Source organism: Atractosteus spatula, chromosome 10, assembly GCF_055471065.1.
Source record: "Atractosteus spatula isolate fAtrSpa1 chromosome 10, fAtrSpa1.hap1, whole genome shotgun sequence".
Classification (NCBI taxonomy): Eukaryota; Metazoa; Chordata; class Actinopteri; order Semionotiformes; family Lepisosteidae; genus Atractosteus; species Atractosteus spatula.
Window position 1 is genome coordinate 10,670,299 of NC_142715.1, and position 18,447 is coordinate 10,688,745.

At 41.0% G+C, this 18,447-nt stretch overlaps 1 protein-coding gene across 1 annotated transcript; it reads right to left on the reverse strand.

The window, feature by feature from the left end:
- Nucleotides 1-1,863: 1,863 nt before the first annotated feature.
- LOC148824971 (uncharacterized) lies at nucleotides 1,864-18,180 on the reverse strand. The gene is made up of 3 exons (XM_088926306.1): nucleotides 17,811-18,180; nucleotides 2,819-3,806; nucleotides 1,864-2,653 (listed from the first exon to the last, which is right to left on the reverse strand). The coding sequence occupies exons 1-3, from the start codon at nucleotides 18,178-18,180 to the stop codon at nucleotides 1,864-1,866; spliced, it is 2,148 nt and encodes a 715-aa protein (XP_088782432.1).
- Nucleotides 18,181-18,447: the final 267 nt, after the last annotated feature.

The window sequence follows — 18,447 nt, forward strand, 5'->3', positions numbered from 1 at the left end:
CTGACACTTAGGAATGCAGTCCAGATGTCCATCTGGCACTCCCTAGACAGATAGGCGCCAATGGATGACCATTGATCATGATAGCCAGGCTTAGCTAAGTGCATCCCCATTTGGGAGCTGTCCCTTATCAAAGAAACCTTAAATCAGCCTGCATGAATAGCTTATCTGTGGCTGCACCACAGAGATGAAGAGAGAGATGGGGCCTCACTGGCAAGAGAGCGCAAAACTTAATTCCTGTATATTAATAAGCCTTCCCGCTACAGGTGTAACAGTAATAGTATCATGAAATCTTTATTCCTCCCTGCAGTCTCACTCTCTAAAAATGTAAAATAAATGCATTATGACATTATCCATAAACAAATATTTCTGGTAGTAGCTGATACATTAATGCTGCACACTGGTATCTTTCCGGGAGTGAATAGGATGTGCATATAAACTGTGCATCATGTGATACCTGTCAGTTACACCTTCAACAGGCTGACAGGGTTAGCTTGAGAATACCAGCAGAGTTAGAAGATGAGTGTTAGTTGTTGTGAAGCAGGGTTATGAAGTGGTGTAGCTTCTTCTACACTCTGTTGTGTTAAATCCTGCTTGACCTTAAAATGCCTTTTGTCTTGTGTTTTTGTGTGTGTGAATTACCTGAGTCAGGGTAGTGTCAGCAGGGTCTTGTCACAGTAGATGAGTGTATATACAGTGCCTTCAGAAAGTATTCACCCACTGGAATTTTGTCGCATTTTGTTCCCATTACACCTCCACATTTTAACATTTTTTTCCTCGTTTTAAGAACACTAAATTCAACACATTTATGAATCAAAAATATTTTTTATTCAAGAACATTTGCTTTTCAAAATGAAAGGTTTACATTTCTCATTTACAAAAGTATTGTATTACAAGAGATTGTTTGTGTCTGCAGTTTCTCCCATTTCAGCCAAAAAGCTCTGCAACTCTCTCAGTCTAACAACTTCATCTCAAAGTTCCAAAGGTAGCTCCTTGGTCTTCATGACAGCAGGACTGATCTGATCTGCTGTTTCAGTGAGACCTCACAGTCAGTGATATCTATTGTGCAATCAAGCAATTGAACACCGGTGAATTTGAAATGAACACAGGTGTACCTTGTTAATGTATTTAATGTGATCTCTCAAGATAATTGACCCAAATTAGGTTGTTGAAACAAAGGGAGTGAATACTTATCAATTAAGTAATTTTCCATTTTTATTTTTAATAGATGTCTTCAGAATTATAAATACTTAATTTCATTTGAACATTATAGAGAATTGCTTCTACAGGAGTGGAGAAAAACATTCAAATATGATTTAATTTGACTTTGCAACACAGCAGAATGAGAAATAAACAATGGGGTGTGAGTACTTTCTGAAGGCACTGTATATATAGCTTGTCCTGTCTGCAGTTGCATTGAAAAAAAAATTGAAGTATTACTAACGGTGCCAAAATAGATTTTCTTATTAAAAGAGATTCATACAGTATCTTATTCTTTATTATTTACCCTTTATTGCATAAATATTTCTTGTATTTGATATATATGCTCTCTTATCCACATAAATTAAACTCTGTGACAAGAACTATTTCTGTTTTAGTCAACTGTAAATAAGAGTATAGTCAAAATTTAACTGACCAGACGAACTCAAAATTGGGTGACTACAAAGTGACTATGACTAATAGACATTTTGGGAACAAGTAAAGGTTTGTTCCATGCTGAAAAGAGAAGAAAATAAATGTCTCGGCTGTGGAGCCTTCTTCGGATGTCACATGCTGACGCACCTACCCACTTGAACTAAAAGACATTTTAGTTGACTTGACTTAGACTATGATTAAATAAAAAACCTGGTAACTAAATTGGTGTTTTTAAGTCACCTGACTGGAACTCTTCCCACACTGACTGTAGCTGAATGGTCTGTCTCCTGTGTGAATGCGCTGGTGCTTTTTTAAGTCATGCGATTGAATAAAACTCTTCCCACACTGACTGCAGATGAACGGTCTCTCTCCTGTGTGAATGCGCTGGTGGGCTTTTAAGCTACGTGACTGACTAAAACTCTTCCCACACTGACTGCAGCTGAATGGTCTCTCTCCTGTGTGAATGTGCTGGTGGGTTATTAAGCTACTTGACCGACTAAAACTCTTCCCACACTGACTGCAGCTGAACGGTCTCTCTCCTGTGTGAATGTGCTGGTGCTTTTTTAAGTCATGTGATTGAATAAAACTCTTCCCACACTGACTGCAGCTGAATGGTCTCTCTCCTGTGTGAATGCGCTGGTGCTTTTTTAAGTCATGCGATTGAATAAAACTCTTCCCACACTGACTGCAGCTGAACGGTCTCTCTCCTGTGTGAATGCGCTGGTGGGCTATTAAGCTACTTGACCGACTAAAACTCTTTCCACACTGACTGCAGCTGAACGGTCTCTCTCCTGTGTGAATGCGCTGGTGTGATTGTAAGTGGCTTTTCAGACTAAAACTCTTCCCACACTGACTGCAACTGAATGCTCTCTCTCCTGTGTGAATGCGCCGGTGGGCTATTAAGCTACTTGACTGACTAAAACTCTTCCCACACTGACTGCAGCTGAATGGTCTCTCTCCTGTGTGAATGCGCTGGTGGGTTATTAAATTACTTGACTGACTAAAAGTCTTCCCACACTGACTGCAGCTGAACGGTCTCTCTCCTGTGTGAATGTGCTGATGTTGTTTTAAGAGGTGCAAGTGACTAAAACTCTTCCCACAATGACTACATCTGAAAGGTCTCTCTCCCGTGTGAATACGCTGGTGTCTTTTAAAGTCACTTGACTGAATAAAACTCTTCCCACACTGACTGCAGCTGAATGGTCTCTCTCCTGTGTGAAGGTGCTGATAGGGCTTTGAAATGCTAGAATAACAGAAACGCTGCTCCTCCCTGTGCCATAATGGCAGTTTGTCCACTCCATCTGAGCAAGGCCTTGAGTGATTCTTCCTCATCCTCTGATTGTACTGGGGTCTCTTATTCTGCCAATGCTCCATGGAATGGTCTTGCTCTGTGTGCTGAGATTTGTTTTCTCCACCATGTCCTTCAGTGTGCTGCTCAGCAGTGTGAATCATCCGGGGCTCCTTCTCCAGCTCTCTGAGACTAAAACTGTCTAGTTCATTCAGTTGTTCCCCTCTTTGCCCAAGAACAGACCTACTCTCCAGTTCATTAAAACTTTTAACAATTTTCTCAGTAACCAGATTATTAAACCTGTGTGTAAAGCCATCAGATACTAAGGGATCATATGATTGTTTGAGACTCTGCAATGACAGTCTCTCCACTTGAACAGAACAAGGCCTAATTATCAAGCCCTGTAGGAGCTGCTGTTGCTCCTCCCTGTACTGACTCCTCTCTGTGTGCTGTGACTCAGTACTGTTCTCTTCACCAGGTACATCAGTCTGCTGCTCTGCAGCGTCAATCAACTTGGACTTCATGTCCTGTTCTGTAAGATTTAAAACATCCAGTTCTTCACTGTGCTCTCGTACAGAGACACAGCCCAGTTCATTGCAACCTTGTGTAATATTGTTCGAGTCCAGATTATTAATCTTCTCTATAAAATCATCACATACTAAGAGCCCAGGTGTCTCACTCTCAGGCTCTGTCTTCATCATGGTCACAGAGTCCAGATCCTTGACACTCTGTCTGCTCTCTGTGTGCTGCTCACTGAGTGTCTCTTTCCCTTCTGCGACAGTGAGCTCTCTCTCCTGCACCAAACTGGAGCCCCACTCCTCCTCACTGTGCTGCTGTTCAAGAGGAGCCATTTCCCCAGCGTCAGAGAGAGCACTGGTCTCTGTGCCTGTAAATACAGGAAAAGGAAACAAGAACTTTATAATAATAATAAACTTTATTTTATATAGCACCTTTAAAGGTGGCTTCTCAAAGCACTTTACAGAAGGCCAACAACAAAAAATACACAATATAACCATGATGAGATTATAGTTAGACGAGTCAGTAGATGGTGGTACTAAGTCCAGTAGGAGCAGAGGGGTAAAGAACAGATAAATAAAGGTTCTTCTGAAGAAGAAGGTTTTGAGTCTGGATTTGAAGAAGCTTAGAGAAAGTGACTCTGATATCCTTGGGGAGAAAGTTCTAGAGCTTGGGGCAAAACAGGAGAAGGCCATGTCACCCATAGAGTGTAGAAGGACTGGGGGACAAATAGTTGAACACAATTAGAAGAGCGAAGGTTGTGCGGTGGGGAGTAGGGCGATAACTCAGACAGGTCCTGAGGTGCCAAGCCATAGAGAGCCTTATAGGTAAGCAGGAGGATTGTTAAGCATCACGAAACTTGACAGGAAGCCAGTGCAAGGACTCCAGGATAGGAGTAATGTGAATACTTGCACTAGACAAACTGGAAATTACAGCATATTAACACTGCACTGACAGAGATGGGTAAATACAGACACATTGACTGGACACTGCAGCATATTAGCACTGCACTGAAAGGGGTTAATATAGACATGCTGACTGGACACTACAGTACATTAACACTGCACTGAGAGAGAAAGGGGTTAATACAGACACACTGACTGGACACTACAGTACATTAACACTGCACTAAGAGAGGGGTTCATACAGACACACTGACTGGACACTACAGTACATTAACACTGCACTAAGAGAGGGGTTCATACAGACACACTGACTGGACACTACAGTACATTACAGATGCAGCCATTCAAAGTGCGCGTTACAGACACGTACCGCAGGTGACGTCGCTCAGTATGACGCAAGATGACGCGGGGCACCGCAGTACGTGATTGGTTGACCGACAGGGGCACTCGTGGTCCGTTGGTCTGTCGTAGAAAGACAGTAAACGTCTTTGCTGTGCCCGTTGTAGGTATTGAATTTTACCACTGAAGGGAAATCTTAGTAGCTGAGCATAAAAAGAATAGGAGCATACTGTAACGCGTGTGAAGGTCATAAACGATATTAATTTTGGAACATAAACATACAGTGTATAGCTGGTCTTGGTACTTTAAAGAAAAAAATACACACCAGTATTCCATTTCTCCCTAAACATTTTAAGCTTCGAAGTCTTTAACTAACGCGATACCGGAGTCAACAAGCATACTTTTAGAATTTGATTAAAAGGGAATATAATATGGAATCGCGTATCTAAAGAATTTAATAATGGTATTCGTGTGCTGCGACAGGGCTGTGTAGGGCTGTTTCGCCTGCCTGTTCATGTGAGCTGTCTTGTAGACGTGACTACCAGCTGACAGGTTGTGTTTTCGAATCCAGCTGGTGCTGGTCTTTTCTTTTAACAAACATTTCTTCGAAAAAATAGAATAGCGATATTATGGACAATCAATTGACTTTTATATTTCAAAATATCGCAACATGATCGATATTTGCGATATTTTGAACATATCTTCCCTTCTGACAGCGGTGCCTGCTTCTATTGTGTGTGTGTGTGCAACAGAGTAAATTTTTAATAGCGTTTTAAGCGAATAGGTAATTAGATTGCTCGTAAACCTAATCGCTTTTTCTACATAAACACAGCATGATTACTCTCTGAAAATGCTTTTCCTTTATTTTTAAAGTAGGCTCAGATTTCAACTATAGATCGTATTATTATAAACTTTCTTGGAAAAATGTATTTTATGTAAACCATGTTTGCTATTAATTCATTTAGGGCTAAAATACGTTCATTGTCTTCCAATCGAGTCGAGTTGACATTGGAAGCCTGCCACACCCGGACTGTTAAACCAACGCATTAGCACGTCAAAGCCCATTGAGGGTATTGAGCCAGTATTGGCTTTAGTATTCCCCCCCTCTCCCCTCAATTCAATTCAATTCAAGGTGTTTTATTTGCATGACAGATGGGTACAAGCAGTGTTGGGTATGTATATTGTAACGCTTACGGCAGACAGGCACTGTGTAACAGCCGGCGCACCAGAGCAGCGCACCGAGGGAGCGTCTGCATTTATAACTTGGTTTTTAAAATTAGTCAAGCAATATGAAGCATCTTCTTTTACTTTTGAGTCCCTTAAATACATTGAACACAGCTTTCTCACCACTTAAGATTGCTCTTGATACCATCCTTACACAAAGCAGAAGGGAGATTTTAGTGCCTGAGCATAAAAAGAATAGGAGCATACTGCAACGCGTGTGAAGTCCATAAACGATATTAATTTTGGAACTTAAACGTTCAGTATATGGCTGGTCTCGGTACTTTAAAGAAAACATACACACCAGTATTCCATTTCTCCCTAAACATTTTAAGCATCGAAGTCTTTAAGTAACGCGATACCGGAGTCAACAAGCATACTTTTAGAATTTGATTAAAAGGGAATATAATATGGAATCGCGTATCTCAAGAAATTAATATGCAATAACTGAGTCAAGGGACTCAGAGGATCCAAGGCTAGACTGAGTATAATAGGCTTCGGGCTTCTATTGTGACATCTACTGTAAATTACAGAAATGTTAAAAGTAAACAAAATAAAGTAACTAAAATGTGGTCTAAAATCACCCCTTTAGACACCCCTTTTACTTCACTGGTGTCAGATATGAAAGGCAATAGTCTCCCGTTCTGTCTGCTGTGTGTTGCAGCAGAGGGACTCCCTGCCGCTGAAAGGGGCAGAGTAACTTGCATGCCCTCTAGTACAGTTTACACATGCACGACTTTAAAAGCTAGCAAGACAGGTTTCGATTCACATTAGCTGGCGAGCCTTGTTAAAAAAACGAATGATAATGTAACATGCCACTGTTCATGAACAAAGTTATACTGAGATTTCCTAAGATACGCGATTAAAAAATAAATAAATAAAAATTTGAATCTCCCGCGGAACACATTCCATAAGAATCAGTGGTTTTACAGTATATATCGCCTTTAAAGGTGGCTTCTCAAAACGCTTTACGGGATAAAAACAACCAGAACAGCAGCAACAACAATATTGTATTTCGTTGCACTTTGAAAACCAAGTAATAACTTAACTATACAGTACGTGCAAACGTTTCGTATGTTGCTGTCGTGAATGTCTGCGTACCCATAAGTATCTTATTTGCCTTGAGTCTGTCTACAGTATCTCTGTCCCACTACCCCCATCTCTCCCTCAATTCAATTCAAGGTGTTTTATTTGCATGACAGATGGGTACAATTCTTGTTGGGAATGTATACTTTGATATTTACACCCGGCGCGGCACCGAGGGAGCGTCTGCATTTATAACTTGGTTTTTAAAATTAGTCAAGCAATATGAAGCATCTTCTTTTACTTTTGAGTCCCTTAAATACATTGAACACAGCTTTCTCACCACTTAAGATTGCTCTTGATACCATCCTTACACAAAGCAGAAGGGAGATTTTAGTGCCTGAGCATAAAAAGAATAGGAGCATACTGCAACGCGTGTGAAGTCCATAAACGATATTAATTTTGGAACTTAAACGTTCAGTATATGGCTGGTCTCGGTACTTTAAAGAAAACATACACACCAGTATTCCATTTCTCCCTAAACATTTTAAGCATCGAAGTCTTTAAGTAACGCGATACCGGAGTCAACAAGCATACTTTTAGAATTTGATTAAAAGGGAATATAATATGGAATCGCGTATCTCAAGAAATTAATATGCAATAACTGAGTCAAGGGACTCAGAGGATCCAAGGCTAGACTGAGTATAATAGGCTTCGGGCTTCTATTGTGACATCTACTGTAAATTACAGAAATGTTAAAAGTAAACAAAATAAAGTAACTAAAATGTGGTCTAAAATCACCCCTTTAGACACCCCTTTTACTTCACTGGTGTCAGATATGAAAGGCAATAGTCTCCCGTTCTGTCTGCTGTGTGTTGCAGCAGAGGGACTCCCTGCCGCTGAAAGGGGCAGAGTAACTTGCATGCCCTCTAGTACAGTTTACACATGCACGACTTTAAAAGCTAGCAAGACAGGTTTCGATTCACATTAGCTGGCGAGCCTTGTTAAAAAAACGAATGATAATGTAACATGCCACTGTTCATGAACAAAGTTATACTGAGATTTCCTAAGATACGCGATTAAAAAATAAATAAATAAAAATTTGAATCTCCTGCGGAGCACATTCCATAAGAATCAGTGGTTTTACAGTATATATCGCCTTTAAAGGTGGCTTCTCAAAACGCTTTACGGGATAAAAACAACCAGAACAGCAGCAACAACAATATTGTATTTCGTTGCACTTTGAAAACCAAGTAATAACTTAACTATACAGTACGTGCAAACGTTTCGTATGTTGCTGTCGTGAATGCCTGCGTACCCATAAGTATCTTATTTGCCTTGAGTCTGTCTACAGTATCTCTGTCCCACTACCCCCATCTCTCCCTCAATTCAATTCAAGGTGTTTTATTTGTTTGACAGATGGGTACAATTCTTGTTGGGAATGTATACTTTGATATTTACACCCGGCGCGGCACCGAGGGAGCGTCTGCATTTATAACTTGGTTTTTAAAATTAGTCACGCAATATGAAGCATCTTCTTTTACTTCTGAGTCCCTTAAATACATTGAACACAGCTTTCTCACCATCCTTACACAAAGCAGAAACTGTCCGATGACTCACAGTACAAGTGGAAAGATTACAGATTTTAATCGTCTTTAATTTTGTCTTTAATTTTGCCTGTGGAGTGTATCTTATTAAGCTCTAAATTGCATTTTGAGCGCGGTTTTTTACTTTTTTTTAATTGCATTTTGGGCGCGGACAGCACATACAAGGGTTAATGAACTGCGCCAAGAAATTTAAAATAGTATTCTTTAGGTGTGAGGGTAGGAGTGGACCGCAGCAGGCATAATCAGCAAACCAGGAAAACAAAGAACAGGACAGGTGAGATGTGTATCCAGAAAGCGAGTGATCAGAAAAAGGAAATGGAAAACGCAGAAAAAGAAAACGCTTTACAGGATAAAAACAATAACAACAGTAGTGGCTGGGCAAACGATTTTTTTTATCGAAATACAAATTGAGATACTGTACTGTATAATGATGTGCATGAACAAAGGTATACTGCAATTTTCCTTAGATACGCGATTAATGCTTCGTAGGAGGAGGCGGTCTTTTCCTCTTGTCTAACAGTTTGTCCACAAACAAAACATTCCTGTTAGACAAAAGGAATTGAAAAAAAACAATTTTGTCAATGAAAACCGGTGTGTGTGTCTCTCCCTGCTGGATGTTCCTCTCACAAACTGCTGAATGAATAAAATAATTTTATTGAAAATGCGTTTGCGATTGTCTGGTATTTAATCTGGTCCCTTTTAACTGTTTTTCGATCTACTGTATTGCTTTGAGATGCCACTTTTAAAGGCGATATGTAAAATAAAGTTTTTTTTATTATTGTTATAGAGAAACATGATCAGATTTTCCCTGGTTCAGAAAAAAGATCTAAAGTGCTACACATAACTTTCTTAATTCGATGTATTTAAAGCAGTGAACTACTGTAGGTGTCACATAACATTCAGAAATACAATCACGTATTTGACAAATAAAAACGATTATAATCTAATCCTTCCACGTTTGATCCCAAAATCCCAAGAAATATAAATCTTGACGGGTAGAAAGCTATGCTGAAAGTTTATTAAGATGCTTAGAAGACAAAGATACTGTATCAATTTATGTTGCATTAGCCTGATTATGATTAAAAAACACATATAATTAAACACGCGTTTGCGATTTAAATCAGAACACGATTTAAATCAATATCGATTCCATATTATATTAGCAGAAAAGCTTAAAACTACCACTTTTTCACACGCTATTTCACATGCTAGTTAAATACTTCGATGCTTAAAATCGTTAGGGAGAAATGGAATACCGGTGTGTATTTTTCCTTTAAAGTGCCGAATCCTGGAATCTGACTGGCTGACACCCCTCTGAAGTGGTTCCATAAAATCTGGTATACGGAAAAGAAAGCGTTGATAAATACAAGTGTCTTTTAATACACTCTTTGCTGTGCTCTTGAGGATCCTTGTGATATTTTAAGCTCTAGTTGAATGATAAGTGTCGCATTTTAAATCATTTTCGTAGTTAGAAATTATGAAACGCCCTGTTAAAAGCAAGGAAGTTTTTATGCCCGTTGAAGTAAAACAAAATGCCTGACAAAGTATGGCTTGGACAGATTCCAAGTGCTTGTACAAATGTGCTAAAGAAATTATACTTTGAGTATACAGCTTGTCTAAAGTCATCCATTATTAATACTATTAGTAATATCTTCAGTAAAGGCTTTGATGCATAAATATTTATGATAAAGGTAGGCTGTGTACTTTTGTCCAACTGAGCAATCTTGCTTTCATAAAATATACCAACATTTTAATGACTGATGATTAACATGCTGTAATACACAGTTCAAAATTAAAGGCTCAAATGCTGTACATGAGAGGTTAAGCTCCCCCTGGCGGTTTTACAAGGCGACGCCGGATAGTTAACCACGTGACACCACGTTAACTGCGTCATACCGCGTGATACTGTGACACGCCCACCGGGGTATGCCGCGAAATACCTCACGCATTTTGAATGGCTGCATCTGTAACACTGCACTGAGACGGAGGCATTTATACAGCCGTGGACTGCTCAGAGAAGGGGGGTAAATACAGACAGACTGACAGACAGGACACTACAGTACATTAGCACTGCACTGAGAAAGAGCGGTTAATACAGACACACTGACTGGACACTACAGAACATTAACACTGCACTGAGTGACAGGTTAATACAGACATGCTGACTGGACACTACAGTACATTAACACTGCATTGAGAAAGAGAGGGATTAATACTAGGCTGGGCAAACGTTCCGAGGTCAAATTCTTCCAGCACGGGGGTACATTTAAAGCGGAGACGACGGCACCAAAATTTTTTGGCGCGCCTTCTCTTTAAAGCCCTGGCCAAATATGAAGACAGTACGTACAGTTATAATTCAAATGGAATTAAAAACTACACATCCCAGTTACCATGGTGGTGCTTGTGATCATTGCGTTTAACCAACGAAACAGGGCGAAAAATCAGTCACATGACTTTGGGGCAGAGTTTCGAAAGCTTAACCTATCAGCAACAAAGCGAAATTTACACGATAGGCTACCTCAAACTGTCAGTTACACGACTGTGTATGTCGCTTAAGCCACTCCTATTTGGCATTTTAGTTATGGAGGCGAGATGACGCCCCCCCCCCCCCCCCTCTGGGTCCGTGATTTGCCGCCATCTTTAACTGTTCCGTGTCCTAGCCGTAGTAGCTACGCATACGAAATAAAGTTCATCCCAGCTATAAAACATGTATATTTTTGTGGTAAGAGGGAACAAAACATCGGTATTTACTGCTATTAATTACTGTACGATTTATAGTTGAAATCTGAGCCTAAATATAAAGTTAAAATCTCGACAAAGCAATGTAGGAAATACAGAGCAAATAAATCCTTTCTGACAACTGAAATGTCAGCTGCAAAAGATCGCACCAGAAACAGCACTCTCTCTGCCTGTCATAAACGTTCAGGAAAGGGTGAATGAAGTCATGTTAAGTACAATAATTCGGTGATCAATAATAACAGTTGTAGGACAAGAAACAAAAGATAGTGAAAACTTAAGCTTTTTAAGGCTAAAACTCAAATTCATTCTACAAATTAAGGCAAATGAAAATTCAGGACGTTAAAGTGCTAAAGGTGTAAAAACTACAAAAATGCACATGAGCAAAAAGTTTTAGAAATGGAGGAGATGTTGCTTTGAAATAAGCAAACAGAAAAAAAGCCATGACTATAGTGCAGAAGAGGGATGCAGGAACACTTGCTTAGATATACAAAAAAAATCACAAAAAGGTGTATGTTACAAAAGAACATGCAAACATGTTCATCATGTACATGAACATGTACATCAATTTCCCTTCGCGATCAATAGTCTTATCTATAAACATGAAACAGAGTGAGGAATCAGAAAATTAGCATGCATAAAAAACAGCAATTCTGTCAGTGAGCCCTAAATGAATTAATAGCAACCATGGTTTCATGGAGGGCTTCTCAGATAGTTGGGCATTCAGGTAGATTGCCAGGTGAAAGGATTTGTAAACATATTTTGTTAAAGCAAGTCAGTTTTTTTTCCACAACACATAAAATAATTTTTTCCAAGAAAGTTTAGCCTTTGTCACTAATGAAACCACTAAATAAAGACATAAATATAGAAATCTTAAGATTTTTTTTATTCAATGTTGGTAGCAGGATGAACTGTCAGGTTGAGCTAAGTGTATATTTTGTCGCAGAGTTGCTGCAAGATGTTAACAGTGAAAAAAGGTATTTAGAAATGAGTTATTTCAAGAATCTAGCAGGATAGAGAAAGCACAGAAAACAGGCAGTTAGATTGATCAGATTAGTATGAAAAGTCATTTAGCAAAGGGAATGAGAAGAGTGACAAACTAGTATACTTTAGATCTTTTTTTCTGAACCAGGGAAAATCTGATCATGTTTCTCTATAATAATAATAAAAAACTTTATTTTATATACCACCTTTAAAAGTGGCATCTCAAAGCAATACAGTAGATGTAAAAACAGATAAAAGGACCACAGATTACAAAGTAAAGGGTACGTGACTGATATCACTGGGAATACAAATTGAGAGCTCTGGGGTGCAGCTAGAGAAGACCCTGTCACCCACAGAATGTAGATGTTCTTGAGGACAGCTAGAAGACCAGAGTCAGACGGACAAAGGTGGGGAGTAGACAGATAATAAGCCATATACTGTAAGTACTGAATGAGGATGAGGATTTTGAAGTTGACTCGAAACCTGATAGGTAACCAGTGCAAGGACTTGAAAACAGGTGTAATGCATCCCTGATAGGATTTTCGCTGTCATATTCTGAACATATTGAATATTGCTCAGTGTGGATTTAATTTCCCCAGTGAACAGGATGTGCATTTATTAATTCTAGAAAAAAAGCCTTTCTTGATTTCTCTAGTTCCCTTTAAAATAAACTATTATTCCACAATGCAGAGTATTACATGGCCAGTATTTACACATGATATTTGTGATTTAAAGAAATTAACACAAGCAGCTTTTGGAGATTTAAGTGTTGGCTGAGTTATTGCAGGATAAAAGACTAGAGATGTTGGTAAGAAGAAGATAATTTTAGGAAAGCTGGGGAATACACTGATAACAAGAACACTTCCTAATGGGGTTAGGCATACTTTTGATGAAGATGATGAAGTTAACAGACTGTATGTTTACATAGATACTGAAATGAGGATTGTATTTTAGATTTTGTGTAGTTGCTAGCATTGAACTGTGTGTTGGATGCACATGAATTGAAGTAATGGGCAAACATAGCTGATGCGGATCCACAGAGCCAGCATATTAAGATGTTTATAATTAGAGGCAATTTGTTTAAATAACTAGGTATGGATACTGATGTGCAAGAGAGGTGGAAAGGCTGTTTCCTTAAGCCAGCACTATAAAATATTTTATTCTCAGTGAGATGCTGCCATTTCATAGTGGGTTTCTAACACTGTGTATAGTTCCATCCACACAGTGCCTTTACTTCCATCCATTTCTAATCTCTTTATCCAGTACAGAGGATTTGGAGCCTATCCCAGTAAGCAACGGACACAAGGCAGAATACACCCTGGACGCGCCAGTCCATCACAGGACAGACAGACACAAACACACACACACCAGGGTCAGTTTTCCCATAAACCAATTAACTTACCAGTATGTTTTGGAGTGCGAGAGGGAGTCATATCACACATATGGAGAAAAACCATGTAACCCAGAGAGAACATGCAAACCCCGCACACACAGGATGGCAGGAATTGAACCTAGGACCCCAGTGCTGCAAAATAGCAATGCTAACCACTTCGCCACCATTATAAATGGATGGATATCTTAGCTATCTTTCTAGTTCACAGGTTTGCATGCATAATTTAATTTTGAAAGCCACTGAGACATCAGGCACTACTGTTGTATTTATGAAAAAGAAACAAAACAAAAAGCATACTAACAACTGTGCCATCCTACTCCTTAGTTAATACATTTTATTATTCATAAACAGTTAACATTGTTAGCAAAATATATTGAATTATATTTAACCCTATTTTTTCTTTAGTTTCGTATTTAACTTATTATATGATAGTCAGATTTAATGTATATTTGAACAATGAAAATATATTTTTACAAGATGCGGGGGAAAGTGCAATAATATTATTACAGTGCTAAATTTAATATTATTGATTGCTAATAGTTTATGCTAACACCTAACTTTCTTAATTAGATGTATTTAAAACAGTGAACTAAGTGTAACATACCATTCAGAAATACAATCGAGAATAGTTTTGTGGTGTTTGTATGGATGAAACGTTTCTAAAATGTGTAACAAAATTAAAGACGATTAAAATCTTTCCACTTGTAATGTCATTAGACAGAACAACAAGTTTCTGCTTTGTCTAAGGATGGTATCAAAAAGTAGTCTAAGTGGTGAGAAAGCTGTGCTTAATGATAATTAAGGGATTTAAAAGTAAAAAGAGATGGTTCATATTGCTTGATTATTTTAAAAACTAAGTTATAAGTGCAGACGCGATTGGTGCCATAAGCGCTCCAAGCAGCAGAACGCTCGCTCTGTACTGCGGAGCGCCGCGCCCCTCTCTGACGGAGCGCAGTGGGCGGTACGCTGTTTTCAGAGCCTCTGATTGGGAAAAAAAGACCTGCTGATCAGTTTCACACACTAGGAAGAGAAAAGAATGGGATTTTTTCTCTTCGAAACGTGTGTTGTCTTTATGAAATTCGTGTATTTTAAACATTTAATTAAGAAGTAAAAACCTTACAGCGTACACAAAGATTCTGAGCTGATCACGAGGAAGAAAAATCACCCATTTTTCGTGCATAAAAAGTGTTTTTTAACTCTCGAAACCCGTTTTTATAGGTTTTAAAGTCATGCGATGTCTAAGTTAAGCAGGAACACATCATTATATCTCATTTTTTATTTCTTTTTAAAAAAAATAAAAATCGTTTGCCCAGCCTATTAATACAGACACACTGACTGCATATTATAGTACTTTAAAACTGCACGGAGAGAGGTGGGTTAATACATAAACACTGACTGGACACTACAGTACATTAAAACTACACTGAGACAGAGAGGGGTTAATACAAACACACTTACTGGACAATACAGTACATTAACACTGCACTGAGAGAGAGGGGGGTTAATACATACATACTGACTGGACACTACAATATATTAACACTGCACTGAGAGAGAGGGGGGTTAATACAGACACACTGACTGGACACTCCAGTATATTAACACTGCACTGTTGTTTCTTTTTTTCTTTTCCGCAAACATGGGCGGCATTAGAATAGGGAGTTTGAACACCAATGGGTGCCGGAGGGCTTTGAAGCGAGCTGCGGTGTTGGAGGTCATCAAAGAAAACAGCCTGCAGGTGACGTTCCTGCAGGAGACCCACACCGACAGCTCCAACATCATTGCCTGGCAGCAGGAGTGGCAGGGGGACATTGTGTACAATCATGGGTCCCCTGTGAGCGCGGGGGTCAAGGTGCTGACGGATAGTGATGTGATGTAAGAGACGGGACTCATTCGTGCTGAGGTGCATTCTGTGGTCCTGCCCTGATCTTACCCAATAAGCTCTTCAGGCACCATCTCTCTTGATCGCTGAAGTCATTCGCACCTGAGCCTTTTCAGATGGTGCGTTGTGGAGAGGACAAAGAGCTCAGTGTCGGGGAAAAAAAGTCCTCGACCACAGTTCCCCTCTTACCTTTAGTCTTCTCTAAGAACTCCCTGATGCTCTGGAAACTGTAGCCTACTCTGCAGCTCTGCCGGGCCGAGGAGCCCGAGGCGAGAGAGGAGTCTGGGAAGCCTCCCTCGTCATCGTTGCTCCCGGACTCCGAGGCGCTCCGGGCGGCAGTGGCGAGGACACTCCAGCGCGTCCTTACTCTCCCAGTGTCGGAGTCACTCGCGGCCCCTGGGCCGGCGACAGAGCCGCCCTCCACCGAGCTCTCTGTGCTGTGCTTTTTCTGCACCGCACTCTGCACAGATTTTTTCGTGCGCTTTCTCCACGGTGTCTTAAAACCATCGTCTATTTTTCTGGATGTTAATTCATTTCCTCCCCACACTGTGTCTACAGTTTTCGCTGCCACTTGTGACGAGTTTTCCTCCGTCTGTGTCACTGCCTGCTCTCTCTCTCCCTGACTCTCCTGAGCAGCGGGGCTCTGCAGCTCCCCTGCTCCGCCAGCGCTCATATCTTGCTCCCCGGTGTGGGGAGCTCCCATCTGAGGGCTGAGGTGGTCCACTCTTCGCTATCTGTTCTCCTGCATGGGACACCACCAGCTTGGGCTCACCTGTCCCCTCCAGCGATCTCCTCTCCTGCACCCCGGCCGTGGGCTCTGCCTCCCTGCTGCCTCCCTGCACTGCTCCACTCCCCGCTGCCTGACGCTGTCTCCTGGCCTCCTGTGCACCCTGGGGCTGAGGCTCCCTGCCCATCTCATCCTCCACCTCCGGGCAATTCTTCACCACATGCCCCTCGCTCCCGCACCTGAAGCACTTCGTCGATTCCGAAGTCACGAATGCAACATAATCACAGGTGTCAATCTGAAATTTAAGATCCACATTGATCTCTTCCATGGGGTTTTTTAAGATGCCCTGCAGCCCAGAGGAACCCTCCTGATCAGAGAGACCACCTGTCCGTAACGGGACAGCTCCCTCTACAGCAGCTCGTTCCTCATGAACGGAGGCACATTGGAGAGGGTGATCCTCCAAGCTGGGGCCGCGAGCGGCAGCACCGGGGTGAAGGATGCCGTCCAGGACGACCCCTTTACCACCAGGGCATTTGCCAGATCAATAGATTGCAGGAAAATAACTATCCCTCCACTCATGCGGGAAGCGACTTGATGTTCCTGCAGCCCACAACCTCCCCGACCGCAAGAACGCACCTCTCCAGCGGTTCATACGGACACACTGACTGGACACTACAGTACATTAACACTGCACTGAGAGAGGTTCATACAGGCACACTGACTGGAAACTCCAGTACATTAACACTACACTGCAATCAGAGAAAGGGGTTAATACAGACACACTGACTGACTGGACACTACAGTGCATTAACACTGTACTGAGAGAGAGGGGGGTTAATACAGACACACTGACTGGACACTACAGTACTTTAACACTGCACTGAAAAAGGGGTTAATACAGACATGCTGACTGGACACTACAGTACATCAACACTGCACTGAGGGGGGGGGGGGGTTAATACAGACACACTGACTGGACACTCCAGTACATTTACAATGCCCTGAGAGAGGGGTTCATACAGACACACTGACTGGACACTACAGTACATTAACACTGCACTGAGAGAGGGGGGGGTTAATATAGACATGCTGACTGGACACTACAGTACATGAACACTGCACTGAGAGAGAGGGGGGGGGTTAATACAGACACACTGTCTGGACACTACAGTACATGAACACTGCACTGAGAGAGAGAGGGCTTGATACAGACACACTGACTAGACACTACAGTGCATTAACACTTTATACAGACAAGGACAAACTGGAAATTGCAGCATATTAACACTGCACTGACAGAGTAGGGTAAATACAGACACACTGACTGGACACTAGAGTACATTAACACTGCACTGAGAGAGGGGTTAATACAGACAAACTTACTTCACAGTACAGTACATAAACAATGCACTAAGAGAGAGAGGGATAAATACAGATACAGTGGATTAATATTCCAGATGAGTTAATACAGACACAGACCTCACCAGTGAGGAAGTTATAGACACTGGTTTTAAACACACACACATACTCTGACTTCATACTTGTCACTACACTGACCTGACAACAGTTTCATGTCCATTTCTTCTTTTATTTCTGCAGTGACTTCACAGGGAAGCGTCTGGGTACCCTGATCTCCTCTTGCTCCCGAATCCTCCTCCCACAGCTGCAATCTCCACTTCAAGCTCTCGTTTTCCTTCTTCAGCTGCGCCATTTCACTCCCGACATTGTCCTCCACACACTGTGTGATTTTAAGCACGGCCCGTCTCACCAGGACCTGGGAGACGCTGCGGAGTTTGTCTTCAAACTCGTTCTCAGAGTCAGACATCCTGTTTCCAAAAACTTCTGACACTTCATACACGATCGATTTGAGCAAAACGTGCATGAACGAGTCAAGCTGGATTTGCAGATTTAACAAGTACTCCGCCATCCTTCTTCAGAGTCGATCAGAAACAAAGGCTGACTTGCGATTTTTAAACAGAACAGCTTCTTTATTTTTATTCTTCACAGATTCTGTTGTCAGGGCTGTGCTCTGTTCAAGCATAAACACAGCTGACAAGATGCTACGTTTTCAGAAACTGAAGTTATTAAAAAAAACAACTTTCTTCTTTATAGAAAGAAAATCATTCAAGCACCCACAGGTATGCTGTGTAGCGCCGTGTGATGACGTCATTCGTTAGCGCGGCCCCGGCTTCAA